At 43.0% G+C, this 22,283-nt stretch overlaps 2 protein-coding genes across 2 annotated transcripts in view; both read right to left on the minus strand.

Moving 5' to 3' along the window:
- The window catches only part of LOC115464450 (vomeronasal type-2 receptor 26-like), a 57,492-nt gene extending 51,456 nt beyond the window's left edge, over nucleotides 1-6,036 (minus strand). The window contains exons 1-2 of the mRNA XM_030194830.1: nucleotides 5,744-6,036; nucleotides 1,209-1,500 (exon numbers count right to left, since the gene is read on the minus strand). Of these exons, the coding sequence (XP_030050690.1) occupies nucleotides 1,209-1,500; nucleotides 5,744-6,036 (585 nt within the window). The remainder of the gene's footprint in view (nucleotides 1-1,208; nucleotides 1,501-5,743) is intronic.
- A 2,508-nt stretch (nucleotides 6,037-8,544) lies between these two features.
- The window catches only part of LOC115464451 (vomeronasal type-2 receptor 116-like), a 117,213-nt gene continuing 103,474 nt past the window's right edge, over nucleotides 8,545-22,283 (minus strand). The window contains exons 3-4 of the mRNA XM_030194831.1: nucleotides 18,657-18,783; nucleotides 8,545-9,449 (exon numbers count right to left, since the gene is read on the minus strand). Of these exons, the coding sequence (XP_030050691.1) occupies nucleotides 8,545-9,449; nucleotides 18,657-18,783 (1,032 nt within the window). The remainder of the gene's footprint in view (nucleotides 9,450-18,656; nucleotides 18,784-22,283) is intronic.

Genomic DNA, 22,283 nt, shown 5'->3' on the forward strand with positions numbered 1-22,283 from the left:
CTTTTGACTCGTAACCACTCGCCTCCACCTACCCTCCTCTCTTCCTTCCCGTTCACATTAATTGATTTGATTTGCTTACTTTATTTATTTTTTGTCTATTAGATTGTAAGCTCTTTGAGCAGGGACTGTCTTTCTTCTATGTTTGTGCAGCGCTGTGTATGCTTTGTAGCGCTATAGAAATGCTAAATAGTAGTAGTAGTAGTAGTAGTCTACCTCCCTCGGGATAGCATTCCAGGCATCTCTGTGAAAAATAATTTTCTGACATTACTCCTAAGTCTACCATCCCACTACCTCAATTCATGTTCTCTAGTTTTACCATTTTCCCTTCTCTGGGACACTGCTGAGTAAAAGGGAGCTTTCCCCCATGTGACCTCTGTAGCTACTACTGATGAAATTCTGAAATAAGAGCCCCACCCTGGGACCTTCCTCCAGAAACTCAAACTCCACATATCCTTTGTTTATTAATTTCTTCACAAGGCAGGGGCAATACATTGCTATTCTCTCCATCAGCTTCTGTACATCAAGATTGCCATACAATTTAAGGGTGAAAGGTTGTTTTACATATTACTGAATAGGGACAGCTGCAGAGGAAAAGGCTCTGGGTTGGCCAAGGCTGTTCACTATGACTTCTGTTACCGGCAAAGAGGTGAAGAGTGACCACCAGTGGAGGGGGCTGGTGAAGGGGGGGGGGGGGGGCAGGAGTCATGGGAGAGAGGGAAGGAGCTGAGGTCAGAAGAGTTGAGGCTCTTGATCCATGGCAGGGAGGATGGGGAAGGAAAATAAAGCTGCTTTGGGTTCTGGCCCGACACACTGGTTCAGAACTGCTGAGTTACAGCAATTCACCTTGTTTCCAGGAAGTAGAATCATGCAACCTGATACGTTGATTTGTTTCATTCAGGAGATTACATTAGTTATAATGAAACTTGCAACAAATTTCCCTCTCAGACTTCTTATTATAGTGAGAATTAATAATTTTATACTCATGAGTTCAAATTATACATCATACATATTAATCACATTGGTCTTAAAGTTTGAACCATGTAGTTCATTTTACAAACTTTTGTCTCTGAGTCATCACCTAAATTCTACAGTTTGTCACAGTTAAGGGTGAGAGGATAATAATTTGATTTAATTTTGCTAAAGGTTGATGTTCTTTAAGGAAGGTTTATAGAAGAGTGAATGAAGTGAAATCAAAGATGCTCCCTGACCTGTGGATAGTGGTATATCTTAGAGAGGCTGGAAAACTGGCTTGAAAGCTCAGCTGGAAGACCTTCAATAACAGCAGCCAGTGGTCCAGATGTTTTGCAGATGTAATTTGGGATCTTAGTGTCCATTCCTGAAAATATGCTCATGGCAGCTGTATACATTAGTAATAAGTTGTTATAAGGGTCATAAATGTGGAATCCCAGTGTAAGGTTGGGTAAGAGCTCCGAGCTGTTGTTAATCTCCTCCACCGCAGACACAAAGGCCAGGAAGTTGTAATACTTCAATAGTAAAGGACTTTAAGGAAATAAATGTCATTTAATATGAAATTAGCATCAAACTATAAGATACAGAAACACATACATTAGTGTTAGACAAGAGTAAAATAGGTTTAGGATAAGGGTTTGAAGCATTGTTTGTAACAAGCTTTACATATTGGTCTGATGACAAAGACCAAAGCGTACATGCTCCAGGTTCACCACAAATTAATTGCATTTCTAATATCTTTTCTATTCTAGCCATGAATCAGGTCATAGCAAGTAAATGCACATTGTACCCTCATTCACACACCCATATTCACTAGACTCTAGCACCTCTCTCTCTCTGCCTATACATATGCATCTGAACCAACAATATGGAGGGGCATTTTCGATAGTTCATATGAGTCAGACTTTGGATGTTTTGAGTTAAACGTACCAACTCCAAATAAGAGAAAACTCATTTTTGAAAAAAGATAAAAATCTGCCTTTTTTTCCTAAAAAAAACTGTTTCTAACAAAGTTTTGTCTTTATGCATTTATCTTTTTAGGCAATTTTCAAAAAAAAAATGCACAAGTTAAAAATTAACAAAATCATGCCACTGGGATGTAGGAGGGGCCAACATTTTGAGTAGACTGGTTCCTCAGATATGATAGGAGAGCAAATGGGCACCCCAGGGGGCAATGCAGTGGACTTCATATAAATGCTCCCAGATATACATCTCATCATTGCTCCCTTACCTTGTCTGCTGAGCCCTATAAAACCCACCTAAAACCCACTACTCCCAACTGTACACCACTAGGAGTCATCGTGGATAGGACGTTGAAATCTTCAGCTCAATGTGCTACGGCGGCTAAGAAGGCAAATAGAATGCTGAGTATTATTAGAAAAGGGGTGGAAAACAAGCATGCGGCAGGAGCGTATCTGCGTGGGGCCACAGGGGCCTGGGCCCCCGCAGATTTCGGCCTGGACCCCCCTACCGCCGTTAACCCTCCCTCCCTCCCCTGCCTACCGCCGTCACCTACCCCCGAGGTTCGCTTCCTCCTGCCGGCTTTTTAAAATATTGCTTCAGCTGGCAGGGGACCCCAGCTCCCCGCCAGCCCAGCCGCGTCTTCTTTAACTTCTTCATCCTTGTCGTGCTGTGAAAGCTGCATGCATCCTTAGTTCCAGTTGGACGGAGTCTGACGTCGCAGCACGTTGTAACGTCAATGTACTGCGACGTCAGGCTCCGTCCAACTGGAACTAAGGATGCATGCAGCTTTCACAGCACGACGAGGATGAAGAAGTTAAAGAAGACCGCGGCTGGGCTGGCGGGGGGTTGGGGTCCCCCGCCTGCTGAAGCAATATTTTAAAAAGCCGGCAGGAGGAAGCGGACCTCGGGGGTAGGTGACGGCGGTAGGCGGGGGAGGGAGGGAGGGTTGGCGGCGGCGGCCGGGGGGGGGGCTATAATGTGCCCCCTCACTCTAGCCCCTGCCCCCTCTACCGCCGAACCTCAGATACGCCCCTGGCATGCGGATTTTATAATGCCGTTATATCGCTCCATGGTGCGACCGCACCTGGAGTATTGTGTTCAGTTCTGGTCGCCTCATCTCAAAAAAGATATAAAGGAATTGGAGAAGGTGCAGAGAAGGTCGACAAAAATGATAAAAGGGATGGGCCAACTACCCTATGAGGAGAGGTTAAGACGGCTAGGACTCTTTAGCCTGGAGAAAAGGCAGCTGAGGGGTGATATGATAGAGGTGTACAAAATAATGAGTGGGGTAGAGCGGACAGATGTGAAGCGTTTGTTTATGCTTTCTAACAATAATAGAACCAGGGGACACAAGATGAAATTAGAATGTGGTAGTTTTAAAACAAATAGGAGAAAGTTTTTCTTTACTTAGCGCGTAGTTACACTCTGGAACTCATTGCCGGAGAAGGTAGTGACGGCAACTGGCCTTGCTGAGTTTAAAGGGGGTCTGGACAGATTCCTGAAGGAAAAGTCCATTGATCGTTATTAAATGTGGGTTTTTTGCCAGGTTCTTGGGGCCTGGATTGGCCGCTGTCAGAGACAGAGTGCTGGGCTTGATGGACCTTTGGTCTTTTCCCAGTGTGGCAGTGCTTATGTACTTATGTACAATAGCCATTATGAGTGAAGGGGTCACGTATATATGGGTACAGTGGGTTTCTAGTGAGTTTTGGAGGGCTCACAGTTTCCACCACAAGCATAACAGGTAGTAAGAGGAATAGGCCTGGGGCACCTGTCTACATTGTACTTCATCCACCACCAACCACACTACTCCTGGGACCTGTATGCTGCTCTGATGGACCTTGCTATATCATCTGAGGCTGTCATAGAAGCTGGTGAGTACTATTTTTATTCATATATTTTTATTAGTGGGAGGGGGGGTCAGTGACCTCTAGGGTAGTAAGGGGAGGGGTAATCCCTGAGCCCAGTGGTCATCTGGTCATTTAGGGCACATTTTTGTGTCTTGTTCATTAAAAAAAAACAGGTCTAGACCAAAATAGTTGAAACTTTCACCCTAGATGTTTTGGTTTTATTCCATTATAGTTATAAAACATCCAAGTATTACGCACACCCTAATTTCAATTTTAAAACACCTCTTAGACACCCCCTTGTTATTTGGACACACTGCAGATGAAATGCATAGATAGATGTCCGCAAAACAGGTTTGTTTTTTTTAACGATTTGGATATTTAGAGAAAAAAATCCATACAAATGGTTCTTTGTGACACTTTTGGACATTTTTCTCTTTTGAAAATGAGCCCCATAAACTCTCCTCCCAAGATTATACAGGAACCAAAGGAGGATGGATGAGGAAGTGGTATCAGGGTGGAAGTACAGGTGGAAATCCCATATCCCCAGCAACAAAAAAGAGGCCAGAGTCATGATGGAACAGCTAGAAATTTTAGCAGAAGTTCACATCAGCCACAGGTGAAGATGTGTCCCAGAGTGCAAGTGGAGGGGGTCATAAGAGGAAGAAGAGAAAGGAAGGGGTAAGAACAAGGAGGAAGAGGGGGTGAGGTGGGAGAAGACCACTAAACTTCAATGAAGTTGACTATTTTAAAATTTCATACAAAAGTTTGTAATCCAATTTATTTTTATGGGTAACTCTACTTGACTTTTCTGGAGAATAGCAGACAGTTCACAGGAAAACCCTCTGGTTACTAAATCAGTGCCTGAATATTCTGTTCACATGAATAACTTCCCTAAATCTTAATGCACAGATACTGTGTTTTTAGTTTCATGGGATATACAGGCAAACACTTCACTTGTTATGTGCTGTCAAGTTTCTGCACTAAAGGAGACTTAGGATGGAGGTAATTCATACAAAAGTAAGCAAAATGGTGTATTGTCTGAAGAATAAGTTACACACAGAGGGGCTGAAGGAGATAAAGACACACTCGACATAAGAAGAAAAGCAAAAGGAAGATATAATGCAAGTTTTCACATACTTATATGCTATGAATAAGGTACAAACAAGTAGTATTTTCAAAAAAAATGAAAAGCTGAATTAAGAAGGGGAGAACCTCAAAAAACAAAATATGTGATTTTTTGTTTCTTTCTTGGAGAGTATAGTGGATATTTAAAGTAGTTCAATAGTAAACAGCAGCAAAATGAAAACATGCTTTGGAAAAACATGGGGAGGTCACTTTTCACAATATGTTTACCCAGGATCTGAAGCTGTCTGAAAACTTTTCACTCTGTTCCCTGGAAGAAGTAGACACAGGGAAAAGTACATTTTTATCTGCCCTAAAGGCAGTGCTTTTTTTGAAGGGGTACTTGGGGGTACTGAGTACCAGCACCTTTTCCATTATCTGCTAAAATTGACCCCTGGTCCCCAAGTTTTATTGAAAGAGCTCAGGCTCTACACACCAATTCTGCCTTGTTATAGATTCTGTGACTGGTTGCAGGGGGCCTGGCTATTGTGGGGTGGGTCCCTCAGTGATCACCCCACCCCTGAAGGGTGACCTGGCATTTGAGTACCGGCACCTTTTTCGCTAGAAAAATGCACTGCCTAAAGGTATGAGAGATTGAGAGAGACAACATCATATCCAGTTGTGTATTTTTACAATGATTTTATGGGAAAAATATTTATCGATAAAGAGATGAAATTCTTAGCAGGTCCTTTTTCCCCAGGGTACTTTTCAACAGAAAATACTCATACTTAATGTGAGAGAATTGGTAAATTGTAATCAGGTTATATTTGCAGTTCATGCCAGTGACAAAAAAAAAAATACAAGCCTGTCTCATGTAGGAACTGAGCCATAATTCTACTTACTAGGTAGAGACAACAAATGAGGGAAGAGTTGTGAAGGATGGAAGATGAAATGGATAAGAGATTTCTACAGTTACAAGTCCCCCAATCATGATGTCCCCATCCCTATGGTAGCCTGGTCGTAGCTCTGTTGAAAGGTAGTTTCCAAGTGTGCACTGACACTCAGCCGTCTTCCACAGGATGTCACAAAGCATCAACACAATCAGAAACAGATGAGCTTCCATTTTTAGTGCTGTGAAACAGCTTCTACTGTGATAACGTTCACTCTTCCCACTCCAAATGTAACAGCTGGGCATGGTGTGGGATGCTGTATGGTTCCTGATGGTGCTATCTAACTAAATATTTGAATGATGGGCAGAAAACATTAAGTATTAAACTGCAGTGAAGTAGACCTGTGCATATACACACAAAAAGGATAACAAAAGCTTGCATAATTTAATGTATATTGAGAGGTGACCACTCTATTTCTAGCTGAGCTCCAATGCCTGTGAGGATATCATGTGGTCTCTGTTGGGCCCTGATGCTCAGAGGTTCATCCTTAAGGGATATCTGCTCTTGACAGCTTCATTTATCTTGAAATATAGGTTGTTTCTTTTAAATATAACCTTATGGATCCTTTGTCTTCATTAACTTAAAGACAAATATTAATTTGATTGGCATGCTTTTGTGGATCACAGTATAACACAATATTGTAATACAGGTGAAGATAACAGAAAAAGATGAAAAAAGCCCATACACTCTGCACAGTTATTCAGGGCCACCGAGAGACTAAGCCGGGCCCGGACGAGGCCACCCTCCGCCGTCGCCTGCCCGCTCCCAGGCCACCGGCGCTGCAGTCCACTGTCTCACCTGCCTGCCCTCGGCTCCGTCAACAGTCCCCCTCCATCCACCACTGGGCCCCCTGCATTAAAATCGGCAGCGCCTCAGCTCGTTTGGAAAGACATATTGCTTTCCTTTGGGCCTCCCCTCACTGTGTCCTGCCCTCGTCTGATGTAACTTACGGTTTCCGCGAGGGCGGGACAGTCACTGTGAATAGTGGAGCTAGTGCATATTGTGAGAGTGCAGGTGAAAGGGGATCCGGGAAGGCGTGAAGAAAGGGGATACAGGGAGCCGGGGAATCCCAACGGGGCAGATTTCATGTGCACAACACCCACATTCAGAAAGCTGGGCTACCGGAGGCAGAGAGGTTGGCTGGGTTAAGGAAGAAGGGGAGGAACTACCAGTCCCAGAATCCTTCTCTTCCCCACCCGGCTGTGCAAGAGTTAGGGGAGGAGATAGAAGATTGGGAAATGGTCTCTGAGGAAGGTGATGAGGGCCAGCTGGAGAGATGGGGGGCGGGGGAAGTTGGAGAGGAGGATAAAATGGAGATTACTGAAGGGCTAGGGGAGGAACAGATGGAGATTGGAACCCTGGCTCAAACCCAAAAAGCTGCTGTAAGAGGGTGGCTAGCTGTACCTTGGAGAGACTGGTGGAAGACCGGAGGAGAGAGGCTAAGGCACTGGGGGAACTCTCTACTAAAGAGGAAACAGGTGCAGTCTGTGGGAGAGAAAGAGAGCTGGGCACAATTGAAACTCCAGCCTGAACCAGGTGGGAAGAAAGCTATGTAACCATGCTGTAAGTAGGTGCAAGAAAGACTGTGTAGACTGTTGCATACTCAAAAGGTCTGGGCTGCAACCTACTCAGCTATTGGGTTTTTCCCTCTGATAATGTACTGTTCCCTAAGTGACGTAATCTGAGCTAAAGTGGTGAAGTTATATGGACTGTTTTGAACCTGAATTTGAAGTTATATGGACTGTTTTGAACCTGAATTTGACTGTGTTGAACCTGAATTGTGCTCTGGGCTGCTGGCCTAAACAACCTGGAGTGAAGGATGTTTTGTATGATTTGAAGCAAGAAAATAAAAACTCTTACTTATAAACATTGGGCTTTGAATGTGCCTCTGTGAAAGAAACGGAGGGAGGAGGAAGTCCTGGGAGTTCGCAGGGCCTGGAGCCAAGGCTCAGAGGAGCCAGATTGCTGTGGAGTGAAGGCAACAGTCATGTGGAGGAGGAAGCAGCTAAGCAGGATCAAGCCTGGCTGGGTCCTGGATGGGTGACCCAGCTACAATATGCATTGAAGAGGAGCCTGCTCAGAGTGTCCTAGTGCAGGAGACCCTGGAAAAGCACATGGAAGCTTGGCCACTGTTTGAAAATCAGGATACTGGGCTAGATGGACCATTGGTCTGATCCAGCATGTCTACTCTTATATTCTTATGTTATATTCAGTCCCCTGTTCATATTGGGGTCAGATGGCTGCTGGGGTGCGCAGAAGTGGGATTCATGATCGCCTGCTCAAAGTAGAAAGCAATGCACATCCTTTCCCATTTAAAAGTTACCCTGCTAATGGCCAAAATGGTCATTTTAGAATGTCAGCTCCTTCCAACTAGGAGCAAATCACATAGCCCTCCATTTCCCCAGATACAAAAGAAGAAATATATATATAATCTCACCCCCTTTCCTAACTAGCCCCCAAGTGTTACTGTATTGTTTTCCCATTGAGTGGAGGATGTCTCAGAAACCTATTCAATACACAAAGTCATTCCAATAAAAATATGTCACCAAAACTTTTATTATTGACCACTATTATCTTCTTAATTTTATATTCAAACTGTGTATAATATCTAATTTTATCTATAATATAACATATGTGAAATTTAGGATGGTCTCAACCAATGATGTAGTTTCTGGGTAAAAAAAAAGACATTCAACTTCGACTTCCCAACAAAAGATAACGATATTTAAATTAATCCATCCTTTAAACAAATATTAATAATTCTTGTATTTTGATAAGCATTCTCTGCTGTTCCTTTCAGGTCTTAACAGAATAATGTAACACTTAGGGAAAAAGATACAGCCCAGAAGTCCAGTACTGGAGGCCAGGATAGCAAATATCTCCACTGCCACCATGTATTTGCCCTTGGTGCTCAGGTATGTTGGGATGAAGGAGACCCAGACACTGCAGAACACCAGCATGCTGAAGGTGATATACTTGGCCTCATTGAACCTGTCAGGCAGATTTCTAGCTAGGAAAGCTACGATGAAGCTGATAGCAGCCAAAAGTCCCAGGTAACCCAAGACACAGTAAAAAGCAACTATTGATCCTTCATTACATTCAGTTAGTATTGTTCCAATTTCTGAATTCTTATTAAGGTATGGGAATGGAGGAGCAGTGAACAACCAGACAAGACACAGAACAGTCTGAATAAGGGAACAGGAAAGGACTATAGAAAGTGAGACCCTTGGACCCATCCATTTCCGGAGCTTGCTTCCAGGCTTGGTGGCATGAAATGCTGTGACCACAGTGATGGTTTTGGCCAATACTGAGGAGAGAGCGATGGAGAAACTGATCCCAAAGGCAGTCTGTCGGAGAATACAGGTCACTTTGTCAGGATGGCCGATGAAAACCAAGGAGCAGAGGAAGCAGAGCATGAGTGAGATGAGGAGAATGTAACTGAGTTCTTGGTTGTTTGCTTTCACTATGGGGGTGTTCTTGTAATGAATAAAAATCCCCAAGATGACAGTATTAATGAAAATGAAGAAAATGCAGATGAAAGTCAAAGTTATCCCCAAAGGTTCTTCATAGGTCAGGAAAGTTATCACTTTCGGGATGCAGACATCTTTCTTCTGATTGGGCCATTGTTCCTCTGGGCATTTCATACAAGCATCCATATCTAAGAATGAAAAATATTGTCCCAATAACTCATAAATAGCATCAGTTATAGGACAATGGTTTTTCCTTATAATAAGACTTGCTTCAAACTGACAGACAGTATCAAACACTAAAGAGTAATGAACAATGAGCTTATTGGAGATGAATTCATGCATTATCTTTTAGAAGAGCAAACGAGGAGCAGACCCACATAGAAAAATGAAATAATATTTATTTAATGCAGATACATAAAAACAGCATACAATTTTCCTCTAACCGCCCAACATGGCCATATTTCACCCTAACAAGAGCTGCGACAGGGGGTTAACATAAAACTGTATAATGAATACATAAAATGCCATCAGATAGTATCCTATATAATAATTTGCACCATGAACGTTCCATGAAGCTGCCTGGGCCCGTGCCTCCATTCTGATTGGCTGTGCCTAGGACTGAAGCCTCGGATGACGTCATCCAAAGATCCCAAGCAACAGCAGTGCGGGCCCGGCTCAAGGCTCATCGAATGTTCATCTTGCATTCCCAACGTTCCAATGTCTCTGGCTGCGTTCGTAACATTGGAACGTTGGAGGAGCAGTTTCAGCCCTTCACCACGCCCCCCCCCCCTAGGTCGCCGCCCCTCCCCCCTCCCCCCAGGGTGTGTGTGATACATGCAGAGAGTCTGCATGTATCACACACATACTCTCTCACACTCTGTGTCTCACACACACACACTCTCTCTCACACACACTGTATCTGTGTGAAACACACTTCACTGTGGCTCACATACACACTCGCACACACTCTCATTCTCACACACACACTCTCTCACAGACACACTCGCACCCACACTCACTCTCTCTCTGTCACACACACACGCTCACACATTCACTCTCTCTCTCTCTCACACACAGTCACTCTCTCAAACATACACACTCCGAGGAAAACCTTGCTAGCGCCCGTTTCATTTGTGTCAGAAACGGGCCTTTTTTTCTAGTGATTTAATAAAAAGAACTATAATTTAATACACCCTCCCTCAAATTTCTATAAAGGGCGCCTTAAGTTGTGTGCGCCAATTTGGTTAATTGATTAACAAGCCAATCAGTTCTGATAATTGGTAGTTAACCAATTAGCAGTTAATTAGAATTTACATGTACAATTTTCTAGACTTATTCTAAAATATAGAATACATAAATTCTAATGCACGCAGCCAGGGCCGGTCTTAGCAAGTGCGGGGCCCTATGCAGACCAATTTGGTGGGGCCCCATCCTAGCCCTGCCCCTATCCTAGCCCTGCCCCCGCCCATTGATAAGATTATTCAATTTTTAGAAAATTTTTTATTTATGAAATTTCAAATAAAGACAAATGAAGCTAAACTTATACAGAAAAACTGATTGAAATAATAAGCACAATGCTATCATGAACCCCCCCTCCCAAGAAATTATTCAGTTCAAGTCCACAATTAGTAGTTCAAATTCTCATAACCCCGGGGGGTCAGAGGTGCGGACACACAATCTCTCCACTGCAAAACACTATACACAAACTTGTGCAAAAACACAGTCAGAACCTTACCAAACCATAACAGCACTAATTCCAAGGACAGGACGAGCTACAACCTTATGCATGGAAAGGCAGAACTGTAATTACACCAGGCTCTATAACACCAATACACTACCTTGTGAAAAAAAAAAGGGCTGCAAATACTACACGCTAGCAGGATACTGTACCTTGATCACACATGAAAAACACATGACACAACAAATATGAAGGCAAAATACTGAATGGAAAGTTACCTCAAGAAGTCAGACTCAGCATGCAGCAATACTAGAAAAATTGAAACTTACATGCAAAATATCACAGATGCACATTTCTAAAAGCTGACATATTCCAATTAATAAATTCTGAATAAAATACTTTTTTTCTACCTTTGTTGTCTGATCATTTAGTTTTCCTATTCGCTTTGGTCCCAGTGTCTTCTGTTTTATGCAGTGTCTTTCCGTTTGATATTTTTTCTCTCACCATGTCCACCATCCTCCTGTGTCCTTATGTGTTCTGTCTACCATCTGTAGCCCCCTGTCCCTATCCTTTCTCCAGTTTCAGCATCTGCCTTCAAAGTGTTCCGATCCAGCCCTTAAATTCAACAATTTGCCCTCCATCCACATCCAGCATTTCTCCTCTCTCCCCTCCACTCCATTTCCATCAATTTCTCCTCTCCCTGGGCCCTGCCATCCCATCCAAGTCCATCCTTGGCCCTCTCTACCCTTCCCTCCTCCATCCACATCCAGCAATTCTCCTCTCTCCCCTACCCTCCATTTCCAGCAATTTCTCCTCTCTCTGGGCCCAGCCATCCCATCCAAGTCCATCCTTGGCCCTCTCTGCCCTTCCCTCCTCCATCCACATCCAGCAATTCTCCTCTCTCCCCTCCCCTCCATTTCCAGCAATTTCTCCTCTCCCTGGGCCCTGCCATCCCATCCAAGTCCATCCTTGGCCCTCTCTGCCCTTCCCTCCTCCATCCACATCCAGCAATTATCCCCTCTCCTCCATTTCCAGCAATTTCTCCTCTCCCTGAGCACTGCCATCCCATCCAAGTCCATCCTTGGCCCTCTCTGCCCTTCCCTCCTCCATCCACATCCAGCAATTCTCCTCTCTCCCCTCCCCTCCATTTCTAGCAATTTCTCCTCTCCCTGGGCCCTGCCCTCCCATCTGTTCCTCTCTCCCCTGCCCCCCTCCATTCACCCATGTATCCAAGTCCATCCTTGGCCCTCTCTGCCCTTCCCTCCTCCATCCACATCCAGTAATTGTCCCCTCTCGCTCTCCCTTCCCCTCCATTTCCAGCAATTTCTCCTCTCCCTGGGCCCTGCCCTCCCATCTGTTCCTCTCTCCCCTGCCCCCCTCCATTCACCCATGTATCCAGCAATTCCCCTCTCTCCCTGAGCCCTGCCATCCCATCCATGTCCCTCTTTCCCCTGCCCGCCCTCTTCTCTCCCCCACGATCGATCATCGATCCCTTTCCTTTTTTGCTTTTAAATTTACCTCCAGTCCGGCAGCGTCAGTGAAAGCGCTCCCAGCCAGTAAAAGCACTTCTCTTCGCTGTGTCCCGCCTTCTTCTGACGTCATGATGTCAGAAGAAGGCGGGACACAGCGAAGAGAAGCGCTTTTACTGGCTGGGAGCGCTTTCACTGACGCTGCCGGACTGGAGGTAAATTTAAAAGCAAAAAAGGAAAGGGATCGATGATCGATCGTGGGGGAGAGAAGAGGGCGGGCAGTTCGGATGAGTGGCGGCGATCCCCGGGCGGAACTAGGTCAAGGCTGACTGAGGCGCACCGCGAGGGGCCCCCCTAAGCGCGGGGCCCTATGCGGCCGCCTCGGTCGCCTCGGCCTAAGACCGGCCCTGCACGCAGCTGAAAAGGGGGCATGGCCATGGGCGTGGAATGGGCAGGATGTGGGTGTTTCAAAAAACTATGCACACTATTATGGAATACACCCGATCACCACCTATGCTAGGCGCAGGCTTTTAGGCATGGTTTTAGGTGGCCTAAATGTGTGCACCTAAATTTTAGTTGTAAGAATGGCACGTGAGCAAATTCCATAAACTATGCCTAACTTTAGGCATAGTTTATAGAATCACGTCAATCGCATGGTTTTTCAGTGCCAATACTTAAAGCACCATTTATAGAGTTTGGCCCCCTAACTGCCAGATTCTATATCTCATGCCTTAATTTCCGTGTAGTAATTGATGCATATTCTATAACAATGCACATAACTTAATTGGTTAACTAGCTAATCAGCGCTGTCAATTGGATGTTAAGAAGCAATTATCAGCACTAATTGGCATAAATTTGAATTTCCGTGCACTACTGTCAATGTGTATTCTGTAATGTTGTGCACTTAAATTCTAAGTCACATGGTTGAAAATTGGGTGTGGAATAGGCTGGAATAGGCAAGTCATGGGCATTTCCCACTTGGGATTTACACAAGGTTTTAGTTACTGTAACTGACCATGACTAAGTTTAGTCGCGTAGACTCTTGGTCAGTGTATTCTATATACCGCATGGAAATTTAAACCTATTCTTAAAATGTAGGTATACATTAGAGAATATGTCTAGGTATATTTTTTTTTCTGCATGGAATTTTCAGGCACCTTATGTAGAATCTAGCTCTTAGAGTGTATTAAGTTGTAGTTTTCTTGTTAAATCATATTATTTGATGGACTTTTATGTTTTCATTGTACAGTTTTATGTTAAGCCCCTGATGCAGTCTTTGATAGGGTGAAACATGGTCATGTTGGTTGGTTAGAAGAAAATTATGTGCTGTTTTTATATATCTGCATTGAACAAATATTATTTCATGTTTCTTCATTCATTTTCCTCTTTTGCTATTCTATATATTGCTAACCACTTCTCTGTGTGCTTTTTGGGATTACTTGTTAGAAGTACCTGAAATGGATGCTTTTAAAGGATTCCATACATCTTATCCAATCAGGTTCTGATTAGTTTTGCTGGCAGTATCCAGCTCATATTTTTGGATTAGACATAAGGTATTCCACTAGGCCATGTGAAGACCCATTTTATATAGAATACTGAGATTGCAATTTAGACATCCAGATCAGGATGTCTCAATTCTGGTGATGTTTTGGAAAAAGCAGGAATGGATACATATTTGCTAGCCCATGTTGGGTCTTCAATAAAGGCATTTAAAAAAGTGATAGAGCAGCTTTTAAACTAGAAACAGGGGGAAGGCTGACAGTCGCTCAAAAGCGCATGGTTCGGGATAAGGTATCTTTCAAAGATATTACCGAAACAGGGAAGATAGGGTATCCTGATATTGAGATTGCAAAAGAGACCATAGTAGATCAGTAGGGGCATAATCGAACGTCGCTGGCAAAATAGATCACCGGCGATCTATTTTGGCAGCGGCGCAACAGCTGGCCGGAACCGTATTATCGAAAAAAAATGGCCGGCCATCTTTTTTTTTGATAATACGGTTTAGCCAGACCAAATGCCAGAGTTCACCAGCTTTGAGATCGCCGGTTTTGTTTTTCAGCGATAATGGAAAAAAATGCTGGCCATCTCAAACCCGCGAAATCCAAGGCATTTGGTCGTGGGAGGAGCCAGCATTTGTAGTGCACTGGTCCCCCTGACATGCCAGGACACCAACCGAGCCCCCAAGGGGGCACTTCTAAAAATTAAAAAACAAAATACAAATAGCTCCCAGGTGCATAGCTCCCTTACCTTGGGTGCTGATCCCCCCAAATCCCCCCCAAACCCACTCCCCACAACTCTACACCATTACCATAGCCCTTATGGCTGAAGGGGGCACCTACATGTGGGTACTATGAGTTGGGGGGGGGGGGGGTTGGAGGTCTCAACACTTAGCACCACAAGTGTAACAGGTGGGGAGGGATGGACCCGGGTCTGCCTGCCTGGAGTGCACTGCACCCATTAAAAAGTGCTCCAGGGACCTGCATACTGCTGTCAGGGAGCTGGGTATGACATTTCAGGCTGGCATAGAGGCTGGCAAAAAAGTGTTTTATTTTTATTTTTTTAGTGTGGGAGGGGGTTGGTGACCACTGGGGGACTATAGGGAGGTCATCCTCCATTCCCTCTGGTGGTCATCTGGTCAATTGGGGCACCTTTTTGAAGCTTGGTCATGAAAATTAAAGGACCAAGTAAACCCGGCGAAATACTGCTTAATGCCGCTTTTTTTTTCCAATATCCATGAAAGCCGGCCATCTGGTAGCCACGCCCATGCCCGCCCATGTCCCGCCTTCGCTACGCCACCGACATGCCCCCTTGAACTTTTGCCGGCGAGGCAACGGGAAAGCAGCGATGCTTTCAAAAAGGCCGCTTTCCATTATACCAATTTCGCCGCTTTTGAGAGATCACCGGCCATCTCCCGATTTATGTCGGGAAATGGCCGGCGATCACTTTCGAAAATAAGCCTGCAGGTGTCCTTAAATAAAAATAAAAAGGAGGCAAAAGATTGCAAATTATTACTGTCAAGTACTGAGTATGATGTAAATAGGAACAACAAACATAGTTTGAAATGTCTATATGCGAATGCCATGAGCCTAAGAAATAAGGTGGGAGAGTTAGAATATATTGCACTAAATGAAAAATTAGATATAATAGGCATCTCTGAGACTTGATCTAAGGAGGATAACCAGTGGGACACTGTCATACCGGGGTACAAATTATATCGTAGTGATAGCGTGGATCGAATTGGTGGAGGAGTAGCATTGTATATTAAGGAGAGCCTTGAATCAAATAGATTGAAAATTCTGCAGGAAACAAAACACTTCTTGGAATCACTGTGGATTGAAATTCCATGTGTAAAGGGGAAAATGATAGTGATAGTAGTGTACTACCGTCCACCTGCCAGGATGAACAGATGGATGCAGAAATGTTAAAGGAAATTAGGGGCGCAAACAAACTGGGCAACACAATAATAATGGGTGATTTCAATTACCCTGATATTGACTGGGTAAATGTAACATCGGGGCATGCTAGGGAGGTAAAATTCCTTGATGAAATCAAGGACTGCTTTATGGAGCAGCTCGTACAGGAGCCGACGAGAGAAGGAAAAATTATAGACCTAGTCCTTAGTGGAGCGCATGATCTGGTGCAGGATGTAAAGGTGCTGGGGCCGCTTGATAATATTGATCATAATTATGATTGGATTTGATATTAGCTTTGAAGTAAGTATACATAGGAAATCAAATACGTTAGCGTTTAACTTTTAAAAGGAGACTATGATAAAATGAAAAGAACGGTAAAAAAAAAACTTAGAGGAGTGGCTGCGAGGGTGAAAAATTTACATCAGGCATGGATGCTGTTCAAAAACACCATCCTGGAAGCTCAGGCCAAATATATTCTGTGTATTAAAAAAGGAGGACTGAAGACCAAACGACAGCCGGTGTGGTTAAAAAGTGAGGTGAAGGAAGCTATTAGAGCTAAAAGAAAATCCTTCAGAAAATAGAAGAAGGAACTGAATGAAAATAATAAGAAACAGCATAAGGAATGTCAAGTCAAATGCAAAGCGCTGATAAAGGGAAATGGAAATGGGACTTGATATACTGCCTTTCTGTGGTATTTTGCAACTACATTCAAAGCAGTTTACATATATACAGGTACTTATTTTGTACCTGGGGCAATGAAGGGTTAAGTGACTTGCCCACAGTCACAAGGAGCTGGAGTGGGAATCAAACCCAGTTCCCCAGGATCAAAGTCCGCTGCACTAACCACTAGGCTGGACTTCGAAAAAAAGATTGCATTCGAGCAAAAACACATAGTAAAAAGTTTTTAGGTATATTAAAAACAGGAAGCCGGCAAAAGAATCAGTTAGACCGCTAGATGACCGAGGAGTAAAAGGGGCGATCGGGGAAGATAAAGCCGTAGCAGAGAGATTAAATGAATTCTTTGCTTTGGTCTTCACCGAGGAAGATTTGGGTGAGCTACCAGTGCCGGAAATGGTATTCGAAGCTGACGAGTCGGAGAAACTTAATGAATTCTCTGTAAACCTGGAGGATGTACTGGGGCAGTTCTACAAACTGAAGAGTAGTAAATCTCCTGGACAGGATGGTATTCATCCCAGATTACTGATAAAACTTAAAAATGAGCTATTGTTAGTAATATGTAATCTATCCTTAAAATCGAGCATGGTACCAGAAGATTGGAGGGTGGCCAATGTAACGCCGATTTTAAAAAAAAGGTTCCAGAGGAGATCCAGGAAATTATAAACCGGTGAGTCTGACGTCTGTGCGAGGCAAAATGGTAGAGACTATTATAAAGAACAAAATTACACAGTTTATTCAAAAGCATGGATTAATGAGACGTGAAAGTCAACACGGATTTAGTGAAGGAAAATCTTGCCTCACCAATCTACTACATTTCTTTAAAGGGGTGAACAAACGTGGATAAAGGTGAGCCGGTTGATATTGTGTATTTGGATTTTCAGAAGGTGTTTGACAAAGTACCTCATGAAAGACTTCAGAGGAAATTGGAGAGTCATGGGATAGGAGATAGTGTTCTATTGTGGATTAAAAACTGGTTAAAAGATAGAAAACAGAGAGTAGGGTTAAATGGTCAGTATTCTCAATGGAGAAGGGTAGTTAGTGGGGTTCCCCAGAGGTCTGTGCTGGGACCGCTGTTTTTTAACATATTTATTTAGTGAGGTAATTAAATTTGCTGATGACACAAAGTTATTCAAAGTCGTTAAATTACGGGGGGATTGTGAAAAATTACAAGAGGACCTTACGAAACTGGGCATCTAAATGGCAGATGACGTTTAATGTGAGCAAGTGCAAAGTGATGCATATGGGAAAGAGGAACCTGAATTATAGCTACGTCATGCAAGGCTCCACGTTAGGAGTCACAGACCAAGAAAGGGATTTAGGTGTCATTGTCGATGATACGTTGAAACCTTCTGCTCAGTGTGCTGCTGGGGCTAAAAAAGCAAATAGAATGTTAGGTATTATTAGGAAAGGAATGGAAAACAAAAATGAGGATGTTATAATGCCTTTGTATCGCTCCATGGTGCGACCACACCTTGAATATTGTGTTCAATTCTGGTCGCCGCATCTAAAAAAAGATATAGTGGAATTAGAAAAGGTACCGAGAAGGGTGACGAAAATTATAAAGGGGATGGGATGACTTCCCTATGAGGAAAGGCTAAAGCAGCTGGGGCTCTTCAGTTTGGAGAAAAGGCATCTGAGAGGAGATATGAGAAAAGTCTATAAAATAATGAGTGGAGTTGAACGGGTAGATGTGAAGCGTCTGTTTACGCTTTCCAAAAATACTAGGACTAGGGGGCATGTGATGAAGCTACAATGAAGTAAACTTAAAAAGAATCTGAGAAAATTGTTCTTCACTCAACTTGTAATTAAACTCTGGCATTCGTTGCCAGAGAATGTGGTAATGGCGGTTAGCTTAGCAGAGTTTAAAAAAGGTTTGGATGGCTTCCTAAAGGCAAAGTCCATAGACCATTATTAAATAGACTTGGTGAAAATCTATTTCTGGGATAAGCAGTATAGAATGTTTTGTACTTTTTGGGGATCTTGCCAGGTATTTGTGACCTGGATTGGCCACTGTTGGAAACAGGATGCTGGGCTTGATGGACCTTTGGTCTGTCCCAGTATGGCAATACTTATGTACTCACATACTTGTGAATATAGTCCTGATAGAGACTAAACAGTGCCCATGGGCTTGGCACATTAAAATATGAATTTGCTCACCAGTTTGGTTGGAGACCTCTCCCTCTGGACAGGGGATGCAGTCATAGCAGCAGACAGGCTCTCCTTCCCTAGTTAATTTCCTGAAACCAGGAAGGCAACTCGGGCTACATCTGGACTCTGGAGGTATCTGAAGATTGAGAAAAAATCTGAATGACTTGACATAATACTGGATTATGACTTTGCAAATGCAGTGTTACTTTTCTGTCTAAATATGAGCCAGTTTTCCCTTTTAGTTTTTGAGCTCTTTACCAAGCTATTTGGTAGAATATAGCGGTCAGTATGTGCTCTATTTTGACTGGAAATATAAATAATATGAAATAAGTTTGACCTGGAATCAGTCATTCAGGCTGATTGGGAAATGATCCCTCTCCTCGTAAGACTTGCGCTGTGAGAAAAGGACTTTTGGTTGATGTCTTTGTTGCCTTCTTTTCTACCTCTAACACTGAACATTTACCGAATGGATCTGCTCACCATTGTTTGCTTACTCTTTAATCATTTAGCTATCACCTTTATACAGAGTGAGTTTCATTCAGGTTCAATAGGTGTTTGTTGTTTAAACTTGTTACCTTGTGAAATGGATATATTATGGCCATTTAAGGCTTCGTATAACCCAAATTTATTTAGATATCTGAAGGATGCAGCAAGGTTGTTTCAGGAACAGGGTCTAATGTTACACAAATAGCAACACCATTCAGCTACTGTCTAGATAACATATCCATTGATATGAAATTACACTGCAGAAATAGCAAGTCTAACTTTATATTATTAACTTATCTATATAAAGTTAGGCCGTCATATTCAGCAAGCTAAATTATATAGTGATATGACAACAATACACCATTTTTGCATAAATTTCACTGGCTACCAGTCCAACACAAGGCCAAATTTAAAACTCTGATCTTCAGAACCCTTAAAAGAAATGGCCCGGAGCACTTGCAGAACAGGATCTTCCTCTACACTCCTCCAAGGTCACTAAGGTCCTCCCAAGGAGTATCCTTAACCACACCCTCTCCTAAGGAGATCCCATGATGTGACACCTGCAATTGAGCCTTCTCCACTCTGAAAGGCTTTGCTTCAAGGAGCAGGTAAAAAGTTGGTGTTTCAACCAGGCCTTTAATGGAAGAAGCAACTAACTTTCTAGTCACTGTTTTTCCACTCCAACCCTTGCTATGATAATATTAAAGCACTTTCTGACCTCATTTGTCACTTTCTCTAAATTGGTATCTTATTTTCTTACTCCTGTTACTCTATCTTAGTAGCCTATTGGTTAGTGCAGTGGACTTTGAGCCTGGGAGGGGGGAGTTGTTTGATTCCCACTGCAGCTCCTTGTGATTCTGGGTGAGTTACTGAACCCTCCATTGCTCCTGGTATAAAATAAGTATCTGAATATATGTAAACTGCTTTTAATGTAGTTGCAAAAACCTCAGAAAGGCAGTATATCAAGTCCCATTTCCCTTTCCCTATCTATATGTTCTGTCTTTGCTGACACCCTATCCTATTAAAATGATTTATTGCATATTTTGTTGACTTTGCAATGTAGCTTAGTATTATATCACAAAAGAGAAAGACAGCAATACTATCAAGTAATCAAAAAAACAAGAAAAAAGCTCTCATAATAGCTGTGGCACAGAAAAAAGTACTTGAATCTATCTCACTATATATATAAGGCTTCACATTGAGAGTCGTAGTGCTCTTCTAACATCGGAGGGGGTTCTCATCACAGACAGAAAAACCCTTGTGTTTCAAAAGGTAAAGGATACTAAAAGAATCCACAGAATCAAAAAAGGAGCGGATCCATATCAAAAGAACTAATAATAACAAGTTGAAATTAACTTTTAAGCATGCAGGTATAGATAAAGAAGTGTCATGGGTTCCAAGCACACCGACTCAGGCCTCAGTTTCACAAAACATCGCTGTATCAAGGCGTGTATTTACCACAAATTTAGACACAGGTCTGTTTCCTGCTTGTTAGGGGGATAGATTCAAGTACTTTTTTCTGTGCCATAGCTATTATGAGAGCTTTTTTCTTCTTTTTTTATTATAATGTAGCTTAGTATACCATACTTTATATTGTTGTTTGAATATTTTTACTACTGTAATTGTCTATTGCTTATGTTTGGCTTATCTTACTGTACACTACCTTGAGTGAATGCCCTCAAAATAGTGGTAAATAAATCATAAGTATAAATGTTACTATTGAATATAGCATGAAAATATGCAGATAAATTAACATATCTTTAAGCAGCCATAGTAACATAGTAAATGAAAATTCAATTAAATTCAAATAAATTCTTGCATACCACTGTTACCCCCTTTCCAGGGTTCAGTGTGGTTTACATTTTAGGTGAGGAAAAAGCAAATATTGTTCATGTGAGGTTTAAGAAACATTAGAGACCATTGGATTAATGCATGAGACTAAAAACATTAATGAAAGGATAATGGATGATATTAGGAGGTAGAAGTCATGATGGAATGTTTTGAAGCAGTCTTTGGGAAGAGAATCAGCAGCGTTACTTACAGCATGGCCACAGAGGAGTCGGAGGAAGACGAAATATGAAGACTGCGGGTCGGACCTCGGCTGGCGGGGGTTGGGGTAAAAGTAAGCAGCGAGGGAGGGTTGACGGCGGGGAGGGGGGCCAGGGCGAAATCTGCGGGGGCCCAGGCCCCTGTGGCTTCACGCAGATACGCCCCTGCTGCAAGGTATTCGTGACCTGAATTGACCACTGTTGGAAGCAGGATACTGGGCTACATGGACCATTGGTCTGACCCAGTATGGCTGTTCTTTTTTTTTTTTTTAATTTGTATGAAGTCTTTATTAAACAATTGTCAAGACATCTTCACAGAGTACAGCAAACCAGAACATATATGCAATAACATATCTAGCCAACACTACCAAAAGTTCCAGGAGTGCCATACCCCCACAGAATAACACAGTATTTTTTCTTGAAGTAAAACAAAGTAAGTGCAACTTCAAAGTGTTTTAACAGTTTTCATGTACCCATCCCCCCTAATCCTCCCCCCTCCCCCCAACCCACGTAAATCCACAACTACACAGGATCCAACTACACCACACATCAACTCAGGCAGCAAGCACAGTACCTCAAAAAGGGGTTCCAAATAGCCTCCCATTTGGCTAGAGTGTGACATTTGATTGCCCAAAGTCTATCCATCTCACAAATGTACCATAGTTTGTTTAATAATTTAGTAATAGGAGGGACTGAAGGTTGCTTCCAGTGCACAGCTAATATCACACGAGCCGCAGACATCGCATGTCTCACTAGTAAGGATTGGGACTTGTTTAGGGCCGGGGGCTGTTTGCAAAACAAGAAATAAAGCGGAGACCAGCTAAGTGGTCTCTCTATCCATCTCTGTACTCTATATTATATTCCCTTCCAATAGGCCCTAGCCTTCCCACATGTCCACCAAAGGTGACCCATAGTCCCCTTAGCCCCACATCCCCTCCAGCATGAAGCTGACACTTGAGAATAAATTTGACTAAGGTATGCTGGCGTCAGGTACCATCTGTACAGCACCTTGATACAATTTTCTTTTATAGGAACAGAGATAGAGACCTTTAGAGAAGCCCGCTCCAGGAGAGACCAGTCATCCTCATTGATTTCAATCCCC

The sequence above is a fragment of the Microcaecilia unicolor genome, chromosome 3 (assembly GCF_901765095.1).
Source record: "Microcaecilia unicolor chromosome 3, aMicUni1.1, whole genome shotgun sequence".
NCBI classification, from domain to species: domain Eukaryota; kingdom Metazoa; phylum Chordata; class Amphibia; order Gymnophiona; family Siphonopidae; genus Microcaecilia; species Microcaecilia unicolor.